This window comes from Salvelinus alpinus, chromosome 1, assembly GCF_045679555.1.
Source record: "Salvelinus alpinus chromosome 1, SLU_Salpinus.1, whole genome shotgun sequence".
Classification (NCBI taxonomy): Eukaryota; Metazoa; Chordata; class Actinopteri; order Salmoniformes; family Salmonidae; genus Salvelinus; species Salvelinus alpinus.
The window spans coordinates 39,593,346-39,618,913 of NC_092086.1; the positions used below are offsets into that span (position 1 = coordinate 39,593,346).

At 41.5% G+C, this 25,568-nt stretch overlaps 1 protein-coding gene across 3 annotated transcripts in view; it reads right to left on the reverse strand.

The window, feature by feature from the left end:
• Positions 1-18,220: 18,220 nt before the first annotated feature.
• Positions 18,221-25,568, reverse strand: part of LOC139575605 (transmembrane protein 104-like) — an 84,016-nt gene continuing 76,668 nt past the window's right edge. For all 3 annotated transcript variants that reach the window (XM_071400765.1, XM_071400746.1, XM_071400755.1), the window contains one exon: positions 18,221-23,658. In XM_071400765.1, the coding sequence (XP_071256866.1) occupies positions 22,895-23,658 (764 nt within the window). In that variant the 3' untranslated portion in view covers positions 18,221-22,894. The remainder of the gene's footprint in view (positions 23,659-25,568) is intronic.

Consider the following 25,568-nt stretch of genomic DNA (forward strand, 5'->3'; position numbering starts at 1 on the left):
CTAGTTGATACACATACTAGTTGATACACACTCTAGTTGATACACACTCTAGTTGAAAAAAACTCTAGTTGATACACATACTAGTTGATACACACTCTAGTTGATACACACTCTAGTTGATACACATACTAGTTGATACACACTCTAGTTGATACACATACTAGTTGATACACACTCTAGTTGAAACACACTCTAGTTGATACACATACTAGTTGATACACACTCTAGTTGATACACACTCTAGTTGATACACATACTAGTTGATACACATACTAGTTGAAACACACTCTAGTTGATACACACTCTAGTTGAAACACACTCTAGTTGATACACATACTAGTTGATACACACTCTAGTTGATACACACTCTAGTTGATACACATACTAGTTGATACACATACTAGTTGATACACACTCTAGTTGAAACACTCTAGTTGATACACACTCTAGTTGATACACACTCTAGTTGATACACATACTAGTTGATACACATACTAGTTGATACACACTCTAGTTGAAACACACTCTAGTTGATACACACTCTAGTTGATACACACTCTAGTTGATACACATACTAGTTGATACACATACTAGTTGATACACACTCTAGTTGAAACACACTCTAGTTGATACACACTCTAGTTGATACACACTCTAGTTGATACACATACTAGTTGATACACATACTAGTTGATACACACTCTAGTTGAAACACACTCTAGTTGATACACACTCTAGTTGATACACACTCTAGTTGATACACACTCTAGTTGATACACATACTAGTTGAAACACCCTCTAGTTGATACACACTCTAGTTGAAACACACTCTAGTTGATACACATACTAGTTGATACACACTCTAGTTGATACACACTCTAGTTGATACACACTCTAGTTGATACACATACTAGTTGATACACACTCTAGTTGATACACATACTAGTTGATACACACTCTAGTTGATACACATACTAGTTGATACACACTCTAGTTGATACACATACTAGTTGATACACACTCTAGTTGATACACATACTAGTTGATACACACTCTAGTTGATACACATACTAGTTGATACACACTCTAGTTGATACACACTCTAGTTGAAACACACTCTAGTTGATACACACTCTAGTTGATACACATACTAGTTGATACACACTCTAGTTGATACACATACTAGTTGATACACACTCTAGTTGATACACATACTAGTTGATACACACTCTAGTTGATACACATACTAGTTGATACACACTCTAGTTGATACACATACTAGTTGATACACACTCTAGTTGAAACACACTCTAGTTGATACACATACTAGTTGATACACACTCTAGTTGAAACACACTCTAGTTGATACACATACTAGTTGATACACACTCTAGTTGATACACACTCTAGTTGATACACATACTAGTTGATACACATACTAGTTGAAACACACTCTAGTTGATACACACTCTAGTTGATACACACTCTAGTTGATACACATACTAGTTGATACACATACTAGTTGATACACACTCTAGTTGAAACACACTCTAGTTGATACACACTCTAGTTGATGCACACTCTAGTTGATACACACTCTAGTTGATACACATACTAGTTGAAACACACTCTAGTTGATACACACTCTAGTTGAAACACACTCTAGTTGATACACATACTAGTTGATACACACTCTAGTTGATACACACTCTAGTTGATACACACTCTAGTTGATACACATACTAGTTGATACACACTCTAGTTGATACACATACTAGTTGATACACACTCTAGTTGATACACATACTAGTTGATACACACTCTAGTTGATACACACTCTAGTTGAAAAAAACTCTAGTTGATACACATACTAGTTGATACACACTCTAGTTGATACACACTCTAGTTGATACACATACTAGTTGATACACACTCTAGTTGATACACATACTAGTTGATACACACTCTAGTTGAAACACACTCTAGTTGATACACATACTAGTTGATACACACTCTAGTTGATACACATACTAGTTGATACACATACTAGTTGAAACACACTCTAGTTGAAACACACTCTAGTTGATACACATACTAGTTGATACACACTCTAGTTGATACACACTCTAGTTGATACACACTCTAGTTGAAACACACTCTAGTTGAAACACACTCTAGTTGATACACACTCTAGTTGAAACACACTCTAGTTGATACACATACTAGTTGATACACACTCTAGTTGATACACACTCTAGTTGAAACACACTCTAGTTGATACACATACTAGTTGATACACACTCTAGTTGATACACACTCTAGTTGATACACATACTAGTTGATACACACTCTAGTTGATACACATACTAGTTGATACACACTCTAGTTGAAACACACTCTAGTTGATACACATACTAGTTGATACACATACTAGTTGATACACACTCTAGTTGATACACACTCTAGTTGATACACACTCTAGTTGATACACATACTAGTTGAAACACACTCTAGTTGATACACACTCTAGTTGAAACACACTCTAGTTGATACACATACTAGTTGATACACACTCTAGTTGATACACACTCTAGTTGATACACATACTAGTTGATACACACTCTAGTTGATACACATACTAGTTGATACACATACTAGTTGATACACACTCTAGTTGAAACACACTCTAGTTGATACACACTCTAGTTGATACACACTCTAGTTGATACACATACTAGTTGATACACATACTAGTTGATACACACTCTAGTTGAAACACACTCTAGTTGATACACACTCTAGTTGATGCACACTCTAGTTGATACACACTCTAGTTGATACACATACTAGTTGAAACACACTCTAGTTGATACACACTCTAGTTGAAACACACTCTAGTTGATACACATACTAGTTGATACACACTCTAGTTGATACACACTCTAGTTGATACACACTCTAGTTGATACACATACTAGTTGATACACACTCTAGTTGATACACATACTAGTTGATACACACTCTAGTTGATACACATACTAGTTGATACACACTCTAGTTGATACACACTCTAGTTGAAAAAAACTCTAGTTGATACACATACTAGTTGATACACACTCTAGTTGATACACACTCTAGTTGATACACATACTAGTTGATACACACTCTAGTTGATACACATACTAGTTGATACACACTCTAGTTGAAACACACTCTAGTTGATACACATACTAGTTGATACACACTCTAGTTGATACACACTCTAGTTGATACACATACTAGTTGATACACATACTAGTTGAAACACACTCTAGTTGATACACACTCTAGTTGAAACACACTCTAGTTGATACACATACTAGTTGATACACACTCTAGTTGATACACACTCTAGTTGATACACATACTAGTTGATACACATACTAGTTGATACACACTCTAGTTGAAACACACTCTAGTTGATACACATACTAGTTGATACACACACTAGTTGAAACACACTCTAGTTGATACACACTCTAGTTGATACACACTCTAGTTGATACACATACTAGTTGATACACATACTAGTTGATACACACTCTAGTTGAAACACACTCTAGTTGATACACACTCTAGTTGATACACACTCTAGTTGATACACACTCTAGTTGATACACATACTAGTTGATACACACTCTAGTTGAAACACACTCTAGTTGATACACACTCTAGTTGATACACACTCTAGTTGATACACATACTAGTTGATACACATACTAGTTGATACACACTCTAGTTGAAACACACTCTAGTTGATACACACTCTAGTTGATACACACTCTAGTTGATACACACTACTAGTTGATACACATACTAGTTGAAACACACTCTAGTTGATACACACTCTAGTTGAAACACACTCTAGTTGATACACATACTAGTTGATACACACTCTAGTTGATACACACTCTAGTTGATACACACTCTAGTTGATACACATACTAGTTGATACACACTCTAGTTGATACACATACTAGTTGATACACACTCTAGTTGATACACATACTAGTTGATACACACTCTAGTTGATACACACTCTAGTTGAAAAAAACTCTAGTTGATACACATACTAGTTGATACACACTCTAGTTGATACACACTCTAGTTGATACACATACTAGTTGATACACACTCTAGTTGATACACATACTAGTTGATACACACTCTAGTTGAAACACACTCTAGTTGATACACATACTAGTTGATACACACTCTAGTTGATACACATTCTAGTTGATACACATACTAGTTGATACACATACTAGTTGAAACACACTCTAGTTGATACACATCTAGTTGATACACACTCTAGTTGATACACATCTAGTTGATACACATACTAGTTGATACACATCTAGTTGATACACACTCTAGTTGATACACACTCTAGTTGATACACACTCTAGTTGATACACACTCTAGTTGATACACATACTAGTTGATACACACTCTAGTTGATACACACTCTAGTTGAAACACACTCTAGTTGATACACATACTAGTTGATACACACTCTAGTTGATACACATCTAGTTGATACACATCTAGTTGATACACATACTAGTTGATACACACTCTAGTTGATACACACTCTAGTTGATACACACTCTAGTTGATACACACTACTAGTTGATACACATCTAGTTGAAACACACTCTAGTTGATACACACTCTAGTTGATACACACTCTAGTTGATACACACTCTAGTTGATACACACTCTAGTTGATACACACTACTAGTTGAAACACATCTCTAGTTGATACACACTACTAGTTGATACACACTCTAGTTGATACACATACTCTAGTTGATACACACTCTAGTTGATACACACTCTAGTTGATACACATCTAGTTGATACACATACTAGTTGATACACACTCTAGTTGATACACACTCTAGTTGATACACACTCTAGTTGATACACACTCTAGTTGATACACATACTAGTTGATACACATACTAGTTGATACACACTCTAGTTGAAACACACTCTAGTTGATACACACTCTAGTTGATACACACTCTAGTTGATACACATACTAGTTGATACACATACTAGTTGATACACACTCTAGTTGAAACACACTCTAGTTGATACACACTCTAGTTGATGCACACTCTAGTTGATACACACTCTAGTTGATACACATACTAGTTGAAACACACTCTAGTTGATACACACTCTAGTTGAAACACACTCTAGTTGATACACATACTAGTTGATACACACTCTAGTTGATACACACTCTAGTTGATACACACTCTAGTTGATACACATACTAGTTGATACACACTCTAGTTGATACACATACTAGTTGATACACACTCTAGTTGATACACATACTAGTTGATACACACTCTAGTTGATACACACTCTAGTTGAAAAAAACTCTAGTTGATACACATACTAGTTGATACACACTCTAGTTGATACACACTCTAGTTGATACACATACTAGTTGATACACACTCTAGTTGATACACATACTAGTTGATACACACTCTAGTTGAAACACACTCTAGTTGATACACATACTAGTTGATACACACTCTAGTTGATACACACTCTAGTTGATACACATACTAGTTGATACACATACTAGTTGAAACACACTCTAGTTGATACACACTCTAGTTGAAACACACTCTAGTTGATACACATACTAGTTGATACACACTCTAGTTGATACACACTCTAGTTGATACACATACTAGTTGATACACATACTAGTTGATACACACTCTAGTTGAAACACTCTAGTTGATACACACTCTAGTTGATACACACTCTAGTTGATACACATACTAGTTGATACACATACTAGTTGATACACACTCTAGTTGAAACACACTCTAGTTGATACACACTCTAGTTGATACACACTCTAGTTGATACACATACTAGTTGATACACATACTAGTTGATACACACTCTAGTTGATACACACTACTAGTTGATACACATACTAGTTGATACACACTCTAGTTGATACACACTCTAGTTGATACACATACTAGTTGATACACACTCTAGTTGATACACACTACTAGTTGATACACACTCTAGTTGATACACACTCTAGTTGATACACACTCTAGTTGATACACACTCTAGTTGATACACACTCTAGTTGATACACACTCTAGTTGATACACACTACTAGTTGAAACACACTCTAGTTGATACACATTCTAGTTGATACACACTCTAGTTGATACACATCTAGTTGATACACTGTAGTTGATACACACTCTAGTTGATACACACTCTAGTTGATACACACTCTAGTTGATACACATACTAGTTGATACACACTCTAGTTGATACACATTCTAGTTGATACACACTCTAGTTGATACACATCTAGTTGATACACTGTAGTTGATACACACTCTAGTTGATACACATACTAGTTGATACACACTCTAGTTGATACACACTCTAGTTGATACACACTCTAGTTGATACACACTCTAGTTGATACACATACTAGTTGATACACACTCTAGTTGATACACACTCTAGTTGATACACATACTAGTTGATACACATACTAGTTGATACACACTCTAGTTGATACACACTCTAGTTGAAACACACTCTAGTTGATACACATACTAGTTGATACACACTCTAGTTGATACACACTCTAGTTGATACACATACTAGTTGATACACATACTAGTTGATACACACTCTAGTTGAAACACATACTAGTTGATACACACTCTAGTTGATACACACTCTAGTTGATACACATACTAGTTGATACACATACTAGTTGATACACACTCTAGTTGAAACACACTCTAGTTGATACACACTCTAGTTGATACACACTCTAGTTGATACACATACTAGTTGATACACATACTAGTTGATACACACTCTAGTTGAAACACACTCTAGTTGATACACACTCTAGTTGATACACACTCTAGTTGATACACATACTAGTTGATACACATACTAGTTGATACACACTCTAGTTGAAACACACTCTAGTTGATACACACTCTAGTTGATACACACTCTAGTTGATACACACTCTAGTTGATACACATACTAGTTGAAACACACTCTAGTTGATACACACTCTAGTTGAAACACACTCTAGTTGATACACATACTAGTTGATACACACTCTAGTTGATACACACTCTAGTTGATACACACTCTAGTTGATACACATACTAGTTGATACACACTCTAGTTGATACACATACTAGTTGATACACACTCTAGTTGATACACATACTAGTTGATACACACTCTAGTTGATACACATACTAGTTGATACACACTCTAGTTGATACACATACTAGTTGATACACACTCTAGTTGATACACACTCTAGTTGAAACACACTCTAGTTGATACACACTCTAGTTGATACACACTCTAGTTGATACACATACTAGTTGATACACATACTAGTTGATACACACTCTAGTTGAAACACACTCTAGTTGATACACACTCTAGTTGATACACACTCTAGTTGATACACATACTAGTTGATACACATACTAGTTGATACACACTCTAGTTGAAACACACTCTAGTTGATACACACTCTAGTTGATACACACTCTAGTTGATACACACTCTAGTTGATACACATACTAGTTGAAACACACTCTAGTTGATACACACTCTAGTTGAAACACACTCTAGTTGATACACATACTAGTTGATACACACTCTAGTTGATACACACTCTAGTTGATACACACTCTAGTTGATACACATACTAGTTGATACACACTGTAGTTGATACACATACTAGTTGATACACACTCTAGTTGATACACATACTAGTTGATACACACTCTAGTTGATACACATACTAGTTGATACACACTCTAGTTGATACACATACTAGTTGATACACACTCTAGTTGATACACATACTAGTTGATACACACTCTAGTTGATACACACTCTAGTTGAAACACACTCTAGTTGATACACACTCTAGTTGATACACATACTAGTTGATACACACTCTAGTTGATACACATACTAGTTGATACACACTCTAGTTGATACACATACTAGTTGATACACACTCTAGTTGATACACATACTAGTTGATACACACTCTAGTTGATACACATACTAGTTGATACACACTCTAGTTGAAACACACTCTAGTTGATACACATACTAGTTGATACACACTCTAGTTGATACACACTCTAGTTGATACACATACTAGTTGATACACATACTAGTTGAAACACACTCTAGTTGATACACACTCTAGTTGAAACACACTCTAGTTGATACACATACTAGTTGATACACACTCTAGTTGATACATACTCTAGTTGATACACATACTAGTTGATACACATACTAGTTGATACACACTCTAGTTGAAACACACTCTAGTTGATACACATACTAGTTGATACACACACTAGTTGAAACACACTCTAGTTGATACACACTCTAGTTGATACACACTCTAGTTGATACACATACTAGTTGATACACATACTAGTTGATACACACTCTAGTTGAAACACACTCTAGTTGATACACACTCTAGTTGATACACACTCTAGTTGATACACACTCTAGTTGATACACATACTAGTTGAAACACACTCTAGTTGATACACACTCTAGTTGAAACACACTCTAGTTGATACACACTCTAGTTGAAACACACTCTAGTTGATACACACTCTAGTTGATACACACTCTAGTTGATACACATACTAGTTGATACACACTCTAGTTGATACACATACTAGTTGATACACACTCTAGTTGATACACATACTAGTTGATACACACTCTAGTTGATACACATACTAGTTAATACACACTCTAGTTGATACACACTAGTTGATACACATACTAGTTGATACACACTCTAGTTGATACACACTAGTTGATACACATACTAGTTGATACAGACTTTAGTTGATACACACTCCAGTTGACAAAGCGATAAATTGTCAGTGTGTAAGTGACAGAGACAGGGACAGGGACAGGGACAGAGACAGGGACAGAGATGGACGGGGACAGGGAGGGGGACAGAGACAGGGACAGAGATAGGACAAGGACAAAGACACTGACAGGGACAGGAGACGTGACAGTGACCAAAGCTGCTGCCTGGCTGCCGCGTCTCTCTCAAGTCCCGCTGCGGCTGTTTCAGCATCATCACTCTACGGGGCTTAAGCTGCCATCAGCGGCAGACATTTTACATTCCGCCGGCGTATCCTAATGAGAGGCGTGGAGCTGACTGTCTGACACTGTCGGACCGCATCAATCCAAACTTTGTCTCTTAATCCTCTCTTGCCAGGCGCACGCACGCTAGCCTGCCTCCTTCCTCCTGCCGACGGTCAGAGCCCTTGGGGAAGGGGGAGGGATGGTCGACGGGTGGGTACACACACTCACACTTACTCAATCACATCCACACACTCACATACTTACACAATCACACATACACACAGAGCTTAAATTCTCACCGTTTTTGTCAGACGAGCTAGCTAGCCCAGGGGAAGTCCATGGACTGCATCCTGTCTGAGAACCTTTGGACTGCTAGTCTCAGATCACTCATTCATGCCAATTACCCACCCAGCACACACATAGATGTAGCATTCCTGTCATATTACCACCCATGACCTTCTCCATATCTGGGGAATGTGATCACATAGACTCAGTGCTGTCCAGAAGTTGAGTGATGGCCCATTTAAATGTTCAGGCCCAGTGTGACATATCCCTATACCTTCCCCCATACTGATTACCTACATGGGAAAGGTAGCTTATAAATAATGAGCGAGCAGGGTATTGAGAGAATGCATGATTAGCAACTGCTACTGTCATCCTCAAAGAGCCTGTGTAGTACTGTGGTAATTAACACTATTAACCTTGCCACGGGTTTTCCTACAGGTGTGTCAGAGGCAGTGAATGTTTCAGTCCCTGTGCTGCACTGCTGTTGAGCCAAAACGTGTATAGGGACTGTAACTGACATGACATTTGAGAAACATAAGAAACCAGGCTTAGGACCTATGCTGCAATGTGTCTGGTGTGTGGGGGGGGGGGGGGGTGGACTGCTGCACTCTGCCCCATCTGCTATGCAGCACACATTGCGGCGGTGCAATGGTGGCGGTGGCGGCTCCCCAGGCCAGTGATGGATGACGAGGCAGGGCTCAAACAGCTCTGGGCACTGATAGAGAGAGAGAGAGCCTTATCGCCCAGATCAAATTCACACACCTCCACCCCCTCTTACCAGCACCCCCTCCTCCTCCTCCTCCCCTCCTGTCATCTAAAATCTATTATCAGTTTTTTTGGAGAGGGAGAGGACCGCACTCCCTGTAAGGAGCCAGTCGATTGGTCAAATGTCTAAACCAAAACCACAGCAGTTTGTGGTCAGCAATGGCTTAAGAGTGAGGGAATAGGGGTTTAAGATAAACTTTTATTCTAAAGAAAATATTGATGCAATCAGACAGTAACTAAGACTCCCATATAAGTCATCTAGACTAAGCATTACGTTGTCACATGGGCTCGCCAAGATAAACCGATTTAAAAACATTTTAAAATCATCAAAAACACACATTGGGGTAAATCCGGGACATGAGAGAATTATGTTGAAATAATATGGGTTTGCCAGCGTCTGCGGATTGATAACTGACTGTTTGCACAGTCCCAAGGACACTCCTGACACTGTAGCGAGAGTAAACAGCTGCCAGCCAGCGAGACAACCCCGTCCATGGTGTTTGCTCACTCACTGTGATTCTCAGTGAGAAACCCTTGTGAATCCTGGGTAAATACGGCAGATTGAGAGCCCGGTCCGGTCTGAGGCTGGGCCGCCATGCTGTCAACATGGAGCTATGCAAACACGCAACAAGACAGAGAGTAAGGCTCCGTGTAGCAGGCCTACAGTATGAGTGCATGTCTGCATCCTGACTGGGACCTTTCCTAGTGCTACCCCACCTAAACACTGACCTCCAGGTGACTGATAGCTAACCAGACAGATCATCTTCTACTAGGACACCCCTGAGTGGACACTGTCCGTGTTGTACTGTAGGGGTGGAGAAAGGGTAAGAGGTGTGTATGGACTGGAGAAACCCATGTCATGTCACTGGCGATTTCATGCCATTGAGAGTGTGTTAACCAGACAGCTGTCAAGTCCTCCCCCAGTAGACAGCAGTGAGACAGGAGACAGCAGATAGGATTAACCTGTTCTAGCCACCTGTGTCCTGAATCCTGAACGGGTTTAATGGTACATAAAGATACCATCATGTGGTCTGTCTGTCACTTATACAGAACACGCTTTCTACTATCACCTTTCCCAAACATCAGATATTCCTCTACATGTATATGCAGTATTCCAGGCATGGATTAAACATCAATTTGAAACTCTCTACAGCCCAGCATGAGATAAGCTATTCACACATTTTGGTATTCCATTTATAGTCTGTTACGATGTTGCTTTTGAGAAACCAGTGCAGACCGAATGAATATTGAGTATTGGGACAGTAGGCTGATAAAGTTGATTGATGATGAACAGCTGAAGGGTAAGGCAGATCACACAGACGCCTTAACATCCCTAAAACGTAAACAATATAGACTTGAGGTAAATGGTATTTGTGTTCCACTGTGAGTCCTGTAATGGTCATAAATCAATCACTGAAATGTTTTCCAGACAGTGGCTCCTCCAGAATATTCAACTAGTGCTGGCTTCCTACCTATCGATGGAGAGAGAAAAAGGGGGAGCAATTTAAAAACAATTTAAGACAGGTAGCTGGAGAGGAGGGGTAATTTAGTTGGAACCTATTATCCCTACTATCGATGCCTGTCTATTCCCTTCCCGATGCTAGCCAATAAGACGCTAAGAGCTTTTCACCACGCAGGGCTTGGCCATCGTCCCTAAAACACTTCTTCCAGTGTGACTTGAATCTCTCCCACAGACTTCCATTAAACCCACCGACTGCTAAGGAGGCTCAAATACATGATACATACTGCATGCCATGAAAAATATATTACTTTACTAATAAATATCCACTTTAGCAATTAAACTGTCTGTATTGAAAACTGGACTATCATATAGGCTGGGTCGACACCGGAACAGGTTCTAATACCTGATAACCTATGGCCAGAATAACAAGAGTGTAGCATTTCGAGAATAAGGGGATCTTCTAGCCTCCAGCAGCCTCTTGTTAGAATAAGGGGATCTTCTAGCCTCCAGCACCCTCGTTAGAATAAGGGGATCTTCTAGCCTCCAGCACCCTCATTAGAATAAGGGGATCTTCTAGCCTCCAGCACCCTCTTGTTAGAATAAGGGGATCTTCTAGCCTCCAGCACCCTCTTGTTAGAATAAGGGGACCTTCTAGCCTTCAAATCAAATCAAATGTATTTATAAAGCACTTTTACATCAGCTGATGTCACAAAGTGCTATACGGAAGCCCAGCCTAAAACCCCAAACAGCAAGTAATGCAGATGTATAAACATCTGCAACAGGTCAGCACCTCAGTAGTAAATGTCAGTTGGCTTTCATAGCCGTGCATTCAGAGTAGGAGACAACAGGTGCGGTAGAGAGAGAGAGTCGAAAACAGCAGGTCGCACGTCCAGTGAACAGGTCAGGGTTCCATAGCCCCAGGCAGAACAGTTGAAACTGGAGCAGCAGCACGGCTAGGTGGACTGGGGACAGCAAGGAGTCATCAGGCCAGGTAATCCTGAGGCATGGTCCCAGCGCTCAGAATTAGAGAGAGCATACTTAAATTCACACAGGACACCGGATAAGACAGGAGAAATACTCCAGACATAACAGACTGACCCTAACCCCCTGACACATAAACTATTGCAGCATAAATACTGGAGACTGAGACAGGAGGGGTCGGGAGACACTAAGGAACCCGTCCGACGATACCCCCGGACAGGGCCAACCAGGCAGGATACAACCCCACCCACTTTTCCAAAGCACAGCCCCCACACCACTAGAGGGATATCTTCAAATCACCAACTTACTACCCTGAGAAAGGGCTGAGTATAGCCCACGAAGATCTCCCCCACGGCACGAACCCAATGGGGCCCCCAAACCCGGACAGGAAGATCACGTCAGTGACTCAACCCACTCAAGTGACGAACCCCTCCTAGGGACGGGATGGAAGAGCACCAGTAAGCCAGTGACTCAGCCCTCGTTATAGGGTTAGAGGCAGAGAATCTCGGTGGAGAGAGGGGAACCGGCCAGGCAGAGACAGCAAGGGTGGTTCGTTGCGCCAGTGCCTTTACATTCACCATCAATACCTTCAGCACCCTCTTGTTAGAATAAGGGGAACTTCTAGCCTCCAGCAGCCTCTTGTTAGAATAAGGGGATCTTCTAGCCTCCAGCACCCTCGTTAGAATAAGGGGATCTTCTAGCCTCCAGCACCCTCATTAGAATAAGGGGATCTTCTAGCCTCCAGCACCCTCTTGTTAGAATAAGGGGATCTTCTAGCCTCCAGCACCCTCTTGTTAGAATAAGGGGACCTTCTAGCCTTCAAATCAAATCAAATGTATTTATAAAGCACTTTTACATCAGCTGATGTCACAAAGTGCTATACGGAAGCCCAGCCTAAAACCCCAAACAGCAAGTAATGCAGATGTATAAACATCTGCAACAGGTCAGCACCTCAGTAGTAAATGTCAGTTGGCTTTCATAGCCGTGCATTCAGAGTTAGAGACAACAGGTGCGGTAGAGAGAGAGAGTCGAAAACAGCAGGTCGCACGTCCAGTGAACAGGTCAGGGTTCCATAGCCCCAGGCAGAACAGTTGAAACTGGAGCAGCAGCACGGCTAGGTGGACTGGGGACAGCAAGGAGTCATCAGGCCAGGTAATCCTGAGGCATGGTCCCAGCGCTCAGAATTAGAGAGAGCATACTTAAATTCACACAGGACACCGGATAAGACAGGAGAAATACTCCAGACATAACAGACTGACCCTAACCCCCTGACACATAAACTATTGCAGCATAAATACTGGAGACTGAGACAGGAGGGGTCGGGAGACACTAAGGAACCCGTCCGACGATACCCCCGGACAGGGCCAACCAGGCAGGATACAACCCCACCCACTTTTCCAAAGCACAGCCCCCACACCACTAGAGGGATATCTTCAAATCACCAACTTACTACCCTGAGAAAGGGCTGAGTATAGCCCACGAAGATCTCCCCCACGGCACGAACCCAATGGGGCCCCCAAACCCGGACAGGAAGATCACGTCAGTGACTCAACCCACTCAAGTGACGAACCCCTCCTAGGGACGGGATGGAAGAGCACCAGTAAGCCAGTGACTCAGCCCTCGTTATAGGGTTAGAGGCAGAGAATCTCGGTGGAGAGAGGGGAACCGGCCAGGCAGAGACAGCAAGGGTGGTTCGTTGCGCCAGTGCCTTTACATTCACCATCAATACCTTCAGCACCCTCTTGTTAGAATAAGGGGATCTTCTAGCCTCCAGCACTCTCGTTAGAATAAGGGGATCTTCAAGCCTCCAGCACCCTCTTGTTAGAGGTCTTCAAGCCTCCAGCACCCTCTTGTTAGAATAAGGGGATCTTCTATCCAACTGCTACTACTGCTTTCTCTTTAATGACTTCCTCTGCTATGTCGGTTTGGGCACCTCTCCTAATATAACACCTAGAATAATCCTCTTTAGCCTGGCATTGCCAGGTTGATCACATCCTCTCTTCCCCCAGGGTGTGGAGGAGAGGGAATGAAGGAGAGTGGAGGGAGGACAGAAGGTGACCACTGATAAGGAGCAGGTGGTACCCTCCTCTGTGACTCAGGGCTGCAGCAGTTCCAGTAGCAGAGAGCCATGCCTCATGCTTCCCTGTGCTACCTACCTGGCACCCAGAATCATGCACCTGCCTGCTGCTCTCTATCAACGCTGGTTAAGACAGCAGATACATGATCAATAGGCTCCTCTCCCACATCAATAACATCATGATCAAAGACGACAGCACAAAATTAAGTTCAGTGATGAAGATTGTGTTGTGGGTGAAAACACAGTGGAATCAGTGCACAGCAACGGGTACTGTATGGTCAGCACAGCGGAATAGACATGGTCAATCAGCATGGATCAGGGTATCAGTTTGAGCCAGCCAGTTGAACAATCATTAATGCAGATCACATAATGAGTAGTGGAAAATACAGACAACTCTTCTGTTGGCCTATTGCATGTGTCTGAGGATGAGTCATTATATTGTTAACTGAGCCAGCCAAGGTATTGGGAATGGCCTACTTTCTAACTAACCACGTGTCTCTGGCCCTGTGCTGGGGGAGTACTGATGAGGCCAACCAGGTCAGAGAAAAATCCTCATTTGATCCAATTAAAGCAGTGCAGTCAATTTCAGTAACACCCCATACCCTCTTCCTTCCCCTCTTCCCCTCTCCATCCAAACATGGTATAAATCATGAAGACATTAAATAAGATGTGAATAAATTAAGCCAAGCAAAGTTTTAATTTCCAATTACAGCTCTACCCGCAAACACACACCCACACACAGTGCCTTCAGAAAGTATTCACACCCCTTGACTTTTTCCACATTTTGTTGTGTTACAAAGTGGGATTAAAATTGATTTAATTGTATTTTTTTTCAACGATCTACACAAAATACTCTGTCATGTCAAAGTGGAAGATTCTTACATTTGTAAAAAATAAAATATATATGAAAAATAAAAGGCAAATATATCTTCATTAGATAAGAATTCAACCCCCTGAGTCAATACATGCTACAATCACCTTTGGCAGCGATTACAGCGTTGAGTCTTTCTGGGTAAGTCTTTAAGAGCTTTCCACACCTGGATTGTGTTATTTTCAAAATGTCAAATTGGTTGTTGATCATTGCTAGACAACCATTCACTGTCTTCTTGGTAAGCAACTCCAGTGTAGATTTGGCCTTGTGTTTTAGGTTTTTCTCCTGCTGAAAGGTGAATTCATCTCCCAGTGTTTGGTGGAAAGCAGACTGAACCAGGTTTTCCCTCTAGGATTTTACAAGCATACCCACATTATGCAGCCACCACTATGCTTGAAAATATGGAGAGTGGTACTCAGTAACGTGTTGTATTGGATTTACCGCAAACATAAAGCTTTGCTTTGCCACATTTTTTGCAGTATTACTTTAGTGCCTTGTTTTGGAATATTTTGTATTTGGTACAGGCTTCCTTCTTTTGACTCTGTCAATTAGGTTAATATTGCAGTGTAATTACAATGTTGTTGATCCATCCTCAGTTTTCTCCTGTCACAGCCATTAAACTGTTTTAAAGTCACCATTGGCCTTATGGTGAAATCCCTGAGCGTTTTCTTGAGTTAAGAAGGACATCTGTATCTTTGTAGTGACTGGGTATATTGAGACACCATCCAAAGTGTAATTAATAACTTCACTACGCGCAAAGGTATAATCAATGTCTGCTGTTTTAATGTGAGGCATTGGAAAAGCTCCACGGTCTTTGTGGTTGAATCCGTGTTTGAAATTCACCGCTCGACTGAGGGACCTTACAGACAATTGCGCGTGGGGTACAGAGATGAGGTAGTCATTCAAAAATCATATTAAACACTACTAAACACAATTTTTGCAACTAATGTGACTTGTTAAGCAATATTTCCTCCTGAACTTATTTAGGCTTGCCATAACAAAGGGGTTGAATACTGACTCAAGACATTTGAGCTTTCATTTATAAAAATTAACATAATACCATTTTTACATTATGTGGTATTGTATGTAGACCAGAGACAAAACATCTAAATGTAATCCATTTTAAATTCAGGCTGTAACACAACAAAATGTGGAAGAAGTCAAGGGGTGTGAATACTTTCTGAAGGTATTGTACATAAAAGGCCAGAGGGTGAATTAAATGACTGTGTCGCAGCCCTGTCAAGATTGAAATTCAGCAGGAAGGTTTATTATGAACATAAAAAGAGGGATCTGTTGTCACTGACAAAAGACTATGGAGGATCTTCACGCAAGACAGGGAGTGGAAAACATGAAGTGATGCCAGGAGACCACACACACCCTTCAATGACACTTTCTTCCCAAACTCCGCCACATGATGCCAGGAGACCACACACACACCCTCCAATGACACTTTCTTCCCAAACTCCGCCACATGATGACAGGAGACCACATACACACCCTTCAATGACACTTTCTTCCCAAACTCCGCCACATGATGCCAGGAGACCACACACACACCTTCCAATGACACTTTCTTCCCAAACTCCGCACATGATGCCAGGAGACCACACACACACCTTCCAATGACACTTTCTTCCCAAACTCCGCCACATGATGACAGGAGACCACACACACCCTTCAATGACACTTTCTTCCCAAACTCCGCCACATGATGACAGGAGACCACACACACACCCTTCAATGACACTTTCTTCCCAAACTCCGCCACATGATGCCAGGAGACCACACACACACCCTTCAATGACACTTTCTTCCCAAACTCCGCCACATGATGCCAGGAGACCACACACACACCCTTCAATGACACTTTCTTCCCAAACTCTGCCACATGATGACAGGAGACCACACACACACCCTTCAATGACACTTTCTTCCCAAACTCCGCCACATGATGCCAGGAGACCACACACACCCTTCAATGACACTTTCTTCCCAAACTCCGCCACATGATGACAGGAGACCACACACACCCTCCAATGACACTTTCTTCCCAAACTCCGCCACATGATGCCAGGAGACCACACACACACCCTCCAATGACACTTTCTTCCCAAACTCCGCCACATGATGACAGGAGACCACACACACACCCTCCAATGACACTTTCTTCCCAAACTCCGCCACATGATGACAGGAGACCACACACACCCTCCAATGACACTTTCTTCCCAAACTCCGCCACATGATGACAGGAGATAGATAACAGCGATAAAAATGACACAAGTTACAGCAAATTAACATTTAACTAGTGATTCATGCTTAAACAGTTATCTGAATATGAAAAAGTAAACGGATAAAGTGCTTAATAGCATTGTGAGGGATAGTTTGACAGTTGTATTTTGTCCAAACCAGGCCGTTCAAATTGGAAATGTTTCAAACCCTCATCATCAAAGGGTTTCTAACGGAACATTATTGGTCTTTTGAAACAGGAAGTGAAATGTAAGTACAAGTGAATGTTAAATGAGAACAGAACTTCACCAAAGAGTTAATTTCAAACATCTGTTCTTTAATTAAGGTTCAAAAGGTCCAGACAAACAAAATGCTTTTATTTCCTTTTCGAAACAGAAACATAGGAATCATACAATTGAAAACATTTAGACTGAATTGATTGAATTCACATACAGGCAAAATCATTGAAAACCATTATGAAAACCATTGTAAAAAGAACAACGGTTGAACTTATGCAACACAGTGAATTAAAGGTACTACGTGTAACAACTCAACAACAAACCGTCTCGTCAAATTGACTGGGGCCAGCAAATGTCGTTGTCAAATTGACTGGGGCCAGCAAATGTCGTTGTCAAATTGACTGGGGCCAGCAAATCTCGTTGTCAAATTGACTGGAGCCAGCAAATCTCTTGTCAAATTGACTTAGTTTTTAAAAAACTTATTGGCCGACCTTGGTTCAATTATTTGAATTCCATTTAGTTTTTTCTGTGAGCTCAATGGGCATTTTCTTACAGCAATTTCTCTAGAGATAAATCAGATCAAGCTCGAACTGTGCAATGTAGTAGGGAGTTGTAGTTTCCAACAGGCCAATATTCTACATCGTTTAGTGCAGAAAACGTGGTAATTAACTACAATGACCATAATCCATTGCATGCCTACGTGTCCGGTCTGTGTGGGGCATACACAGAGAGGGAGAGAAGAGACAGAAAAACGCGTGATAGAGAGCAGTTGCGTGAGGTATCGCTACCTGAAAATACATGATCTAAGTGAAGCTGCTACTCTACGTTATTATGCATGTCACTTTAATAACTCTACCCACATGAATATATTACCTCAATTACCTCGACTAAATGGTACCCCCTGTATATAGCCTCGCTATTGTTGTTTTACTGCTCCTCTTTAATTATTTGTTACTTTTATTTCTTATTTTTTTAGGTATTTTTCTTAAAACTGCATTGTTGGTTAAGGGCTTGTAAGTAAGCATTTCACTGTAAGGTCTACACCGGTTGTATTCGGCACGTGACAAAATTTGTATTGGTATCAGCAATCATAAAATGTATTTAACTAGGCAAGTCAGTTAAGATCAAATTCTTATTTACAATGACAGCCTACCCCGGCCAAACCCTAACAACGCTGTGCCAATAGTGCGCCCCCCTATGGGACTACCAATCACGGCCTGTTGTGATACAGCCATGAAATCGAACCAGGGTCTGTAATGACACCTCTAGCACTGAGATGCAGTGCCTTAGATCGCTGCGCCACTCGGGAGCCCTAAAAGTGCCTTATTTGCTTTGAAGAATCACAAAAAAAATAGTGATTTTGTCAGACAGCAGCTCTATATAGATGAGATGACTTGGAATGAAATAAAGTCATCAAATAGAGCTAATGTATTATACACGACTGAAATATTTTATTGAAGTAATGTGAATAAATGATGGTTAAAAGATTATATGTAGTAAGGGGCAGTCTACCATCATGGGACTTTAATTCATTGTTTTATTCTGTGTTACAGCATTCAACCCACATAATACATAGTGCATTTGTTTTAAACATTTGCAAAACCTAACCAACCTCAAAAAGCCTAAAAAACACTAATTTGACAAGAGCCAGTCCATCTTTTGTTGGCCAATAAGAAGGTTGCACCACCAGAATGCAAATTTTGTGTGGGCCCAATAAAAACATTTTGGAAAAAATGAAAAACTATCATTCCACTATTAAATGTTGATATATTAAAGGAAATGTTCTGAAATTACAATGTTAATGACATATCTCTTTAATAATCACAAAACTGTCTCAAAGTCACAAAGATGAGGCGAACCCACACTTTAGAAGACAAGGATATCCCAGTTTATTTTAAGGAGACATTGGTTGTCAGTTAATTTAACTGGCTTACATGCAGATCTTATCTGACAGGCTGCTTAAAACAAAGACGTGCCAGGAAAAACAACAGTCAACAAATGAATGGAAACAATAACCCCAGGAAAAAGGCACATTTCACAACTCCAAATAAGAGTCAGACGCACGCATTTAAAATATTTTCAAAGTGACATATACACTAACACACAAGTATACACACACACAGACAAACACTCTGAGAAACAGTTCAAATTCGCTTGAAATCTCACTTCCCCAACCCAGGTCAAAACATATTGCACATTTGTATTGAAAAGAAGATGAGGAAAAATAAGAAGAGGAGTAACTATCCATCACAATCTGGAGGCTTAAAGGAACAACTGACTACTGGCTACAGAATTTTGGAAGGAGCTGCATGCAGAAATGTAATGTAATAATTAACAGAAGGAACCCAAGATTGAAGAGAAGCAGTGTTACAGAAATAGTCAGCACTCTTTTTCTGTCCTAACACACACAATACCAACAACATGCAGAGGTCTCTCATTCAATAGTCCTCAACAATACCGTACTGCCATCAATATGCTACAATGCATGACTATTAGTCTAATGCATTTTAAATAGTGTCAAGCTGTATATATTGATGGGTTAAGAATACCATTGAAGACTGTTAGATAAATACCATAGTCATCAACCCTTACAAACATCTTCATGATAAACCATTTGCAAAAGTCTACGTAAAACACACAAAAGGTAAAACCCAAGGCAATTATGTGCAAACTTGTGCAATGTTGCAGGTGCAAACCATGAACGGTAATAAGTATTTCCCTTTTTGACGAAGAGTGTGCTCATGACAGGCAGCTAACGATACACTTTAGCTATTACTTTAGCACTTACATACTAAAAGAAAACCACTATTCTAAATGTGACCGTGTAACATGGAACCCTACACCACAAAACATGATTTACATTCCCCAACAACAATACTGTTTCACAAAGGTATGACTCCTGTAGTTGGGCTCCAAACTTGATGACTATAATGGGACATAATATATATTCTATAGAGCAGAGATATATAGATATATAGAACCAGAGGACATGACAATGAGACAGAAGCGTATAATGTGGATATCAGCATGAGCAGAGCTCGGGGCGAAGAGGCTCTTCCCACATGTCTGGAAGTAACATCTAATTAGTCGATCAAACTGAGCTACCAGGAAACTGTAATAAAACCTCAAGTAAAGAGCTGACAACAAATCAGCCAGCTGAGAAATTCTCGTTACGAGCGAGCACGAGACAGATGGTTAAAATCAAATCAAACTTTATTTGCCATATGCGCAGAATACAACAAGTGTAGACTTTACCGTGAAATGCTTCCTTACAAGACCTTAACCAACAGTGCAGTTCATGGTATGAGCAAACCAGTGATTGCAAAAAGAGATATACTGGGACGACTGTAGAGGAGTCTTTGTGGGCACAGTAGGCACCGTACCAGTTGGCTCCTGGTGATGTAGCCAACATAAACCTTCCTGTGTCCATTGATAACTTTCTGGGGTCAAAGTTCAACAGAGAGCAGTCGGGTGCTGACATGGAGCTGATGAAGGGCTGATGATTTGGTGGTGAACAGTAAAACATGAGGGTGGTATGTGTACAGAGTTTGAACTCAAGATCGGTCTCCTGATGACCAGAGACGGAGCTCTTCCATCAGGCCCATCAGTCAGGGATCTGTCATGGACAAAGGTTCATTGTTCACAGGGAAGACTTGTAAGTCGCTCTGGATAAGAGCGTCTGCTAAATTACAGGGAAGACAAGGAGAACTGAGGCAGAGCCACCAGTGAGGAATGTAAAAATGCCAGCCTTAATAAACTGATTATCGCAGATTAATTTAGCTTGCTTTTTTCACCATCCCAAGTTAATTTTAAAGCCGCATTAAAGTCTCTCTGCATTGCCATTAGCAACAGGAGCGTTGAGTTAGTTGTCATGTTCTATTTTTACTCCACTGAGCTCTCTCCATAGTTTCAGCATATTCTGTCTTTAGCCACAACACTGTTTCTGAAGGTCCAGAGGAACACTGACACCTCCCTGCTCTATCCTTCCTTCAGTTATTTTGGATTTAAAATGAGGCATTTGGAAACAAGTTGACCAGCTCTTTGTATATGCTTAAAAACAGTGCTGTTGTGTAGTGCAATGCCTTGCTAATACAGTCTTTGATTGTTCAGCTTGTATCTTTCTACAGAGGGACACTGGAACAGAGTGAACAAGGTCCTCTTCCTTGCGTTCCTACATACAGTAGCAGCTTTCATACAATCACTAGATATTTGGTCCCTTTCCACAAATGGTATAGATTACTCTTAAAAGGGGTGATCTGCAGTTGATATAATTAATAAATGTATGTGCCCATTGATTCTTGAAGAATATAACTTAGAAATGCTTCATCCGCTTAGTTCAACTCTCACAACTGATCAGTACCTATAATATAATCTTGCTGTACTCCAATGTTGTAAACAAAGTAAATGTAAATAAACACTCTATAGCCTCAAAACATGGTTAAAATTCTAATTGTGATATCATGGAAGGCTAGTCCTTGCATGCATAGCTCGGTCTATGAATTTGATAATGGTTACATTTCTCCAGTCCCATCCTCAAGCTTTTTACTGAAACAGGGGTGGGGAGGACACTTTATAATTGTTTCAACTGCTGATTACCACTGTAATTAAAAGGGTTCCCCATGCTACAAGAGCAGCATAAAAAGGCACACCGTCCGACCTGTACCAAGTTCTGGAAGGCCTCAGGTAGAGAGAATGTAGAAATACAAGACACCCACACAGAGAAACCGGTCTTTCACAGTCAGTCAGTGTTCTCATTTCTTGGTGTCCTCCAGGATGATGTTGGCTGTGACAAACATGAGGCAGAAGGTAGCCCACACCACTACGAACCACACCCAGAAGGTGTGGCGGAACGGGGACTGGTGCTTGTTGACCTCGTCCGTGCCCAGCATAGGCACCAGGTGGCGCCGGCCGTAGTACACCAGCAGGGCGGGGATGACGTACTGGATGCCCGTGCCAGCGTAGGCGCCCGTGATGCTCACCAGGGACTCCAGGTTGTGGGTGCAGAAGGCCACGATGATGGGCGGCACCAGGGTGATGAGGGGGAAGACGATGCGGTCAACCACCCAGGGGTAGGTGCCCCCGTCACGGTGGAAGAGGGTCTTCCAGTTGTTGCGCAGCGTGACTGCGATGATGGGGAAGTTGGTGCTGATGGTGAAGACGGGGAAGAGGCCCAGGAAGTAGCGCAAAGCGGGGATGTCCAGCACGTCACAGTTGTCAGTGAAGTTAAGGGTGTACATGTCGTGCAGCAGGGAGCTGTCGAAGCAGAAGATGGCTGTGAAGGAGAGCAGGCCGTAGAAGCCAAGGATGAGGACATAGTCACACACCACCAGGGTACCCACACGCCTCTTATCAGAGATGGGCGTCACCAGGGAGGGCAGGGAGTGCTGGCACATGAAGGAGTAGACACACACTCCAAACAGGTTTGGCACCCCAGAGATCTGGGCCATACGGGGGTGGCCTTCGCCCCGGCCTTTACCAATACGGATCAGAGCCAGGATAATCATCATGGTGAACGCTGAAAGACACACAGAAAAATTTTACTTGGTTGGTTTGGTTTAATGGCTTGGTTTAATTTTATTTTACTTGGTTGCATACAAACTAAAACCCAAAATATAATATTTAATGTAAAAACTTAATTAAATTGTAAGCTAAATATTGGCCAAATCTATAATACACCTACATCATCTCATGACAACATTAATAGGATTGGCTGAGTAAAGAAATGACATGACGAGGCATTTAAGGATACAGATAATAAATATACATTCGACTTCGGGTCACCGGGTTCACATTATTGCATATTTCTGATGCCAAATTATGATCCGGTGCATGCCAACTAGGCAAAGCTACACACTGCTTAATCCCTGAATGCTTTTGATGGGTCCAGATATTGCAACATCCCCGAGGTCAGATTAGGGCCAATCCTCTGGAATGATCCCTTTATGTAGCCCTCCCCTAATCCACCCCTACCTTTCATTATAGCACCACTGTTTTAAAAAATACCTTTTAAAGGGCAAGCCTTCTACCATTGCTAATCTGAAAGCGATTAATGTTGACAAGGCAAGATTGTTTAGGCCCTAATGGGCTGTGGGAAGAGTGCTGAGCTGGCCAGGACGGACACATAAGTCAGCTTCCTCCTCTGTCCTCCATGCTGCTAATGCCCGAGCATGGCCATCCAGGTAGAAACACAAGCCAGCATCAGTCAGCTGACTGCAGAAACAATATGCAGTCCATCTAGTTATGAACTAAACTCCCCCCATCAAAGGGCAGGAGGCTTTATGCCTCATGAGGATAATACTGAAACCACTTAGTAAGATATTGCCTTCCAGCTGCTTGATCCAGAAACTGTCCCGTAGGCAAAGACTACAGCCTATAGGAATGCTATGCTATGGATTATATAGAGTATGTGAAGGCTCTCTGACTCTCAGTTCATCCAACCCAAAGTCAGCAGAGGTTGGAGGCTGGGTGGTACAAAAAGGCATCAGCGTCTCCACCTCATACTGTTTGCGCAAAGGCCATCCCCAAATCGATTGGTGCGACTGCCTCTCTGGCTGTTGGGCTGGGCGTTACTAAATGAAAGCTTTAAGCATGGATGCCAGTCTTGTTAAAGGCTCAGAGTCCTGGCTGCTCCCCCCATCTCCTCACCTTCCCAAACCCAATCAGGCCATTAAACTGGGAATCAGTCACAGACGCACTCCACGGCCCACTCCTCAGCTTTCATCACACTCACACGGGGTGACGTTCAGAACGCACATTGCTTCACTACTGACCCCACTACACCATACCACTAGTATCCCACTTCAAAACACACCCACACAGCCCTGTGTAGCTATGCAGGTTAGAGTAGAGCCAAAGCTCTCTTGTACTTGCCGGCAATATCTCAGCATCCATCTGGGCCCGATTGCTAGGAGAGGCAACCCATCAGTGTCAGGGGGGGAGGATGGATTGGCTCTTTAGATAGGGCCTGAGTGAGGGGCCAGCGGATTACCAATTCATCTGCAGCTACTGGGGCGGTGGGAGGGGGTATAGGGAGGAGACGGGGGAGAGGGGTGCCACCGGCAGCCTCTTCCTCCTTCAAGGTCTCTCACTAGCATCAGGTGAGGTCGGGACATGAGTGTAGTCCTCTGCTCCAATCCTCCACTGTTTTAGTTATTTTTTTACACTCTTCAGGGCACAGGTGAAATATTCCAGCGCTAGCAAGGGGGGAAAGGGGCTGGGAACATGGAGTTTTAATCTGCCCCTATTAATCAGGTACTGTGTGCTTCTGCCGTGGCACTTTAACGTATGACAGGGGGATGAAATGATTCACTCCAATTACAAGGACAAAATGTTTCGAGGAGGGGATGAGGGAAAAATGACCAATGACAGAGGTAGTAGGATAGCTAACAAGTAGTGGGATTATGCCTTTGGAGAGAACAAGCAGAA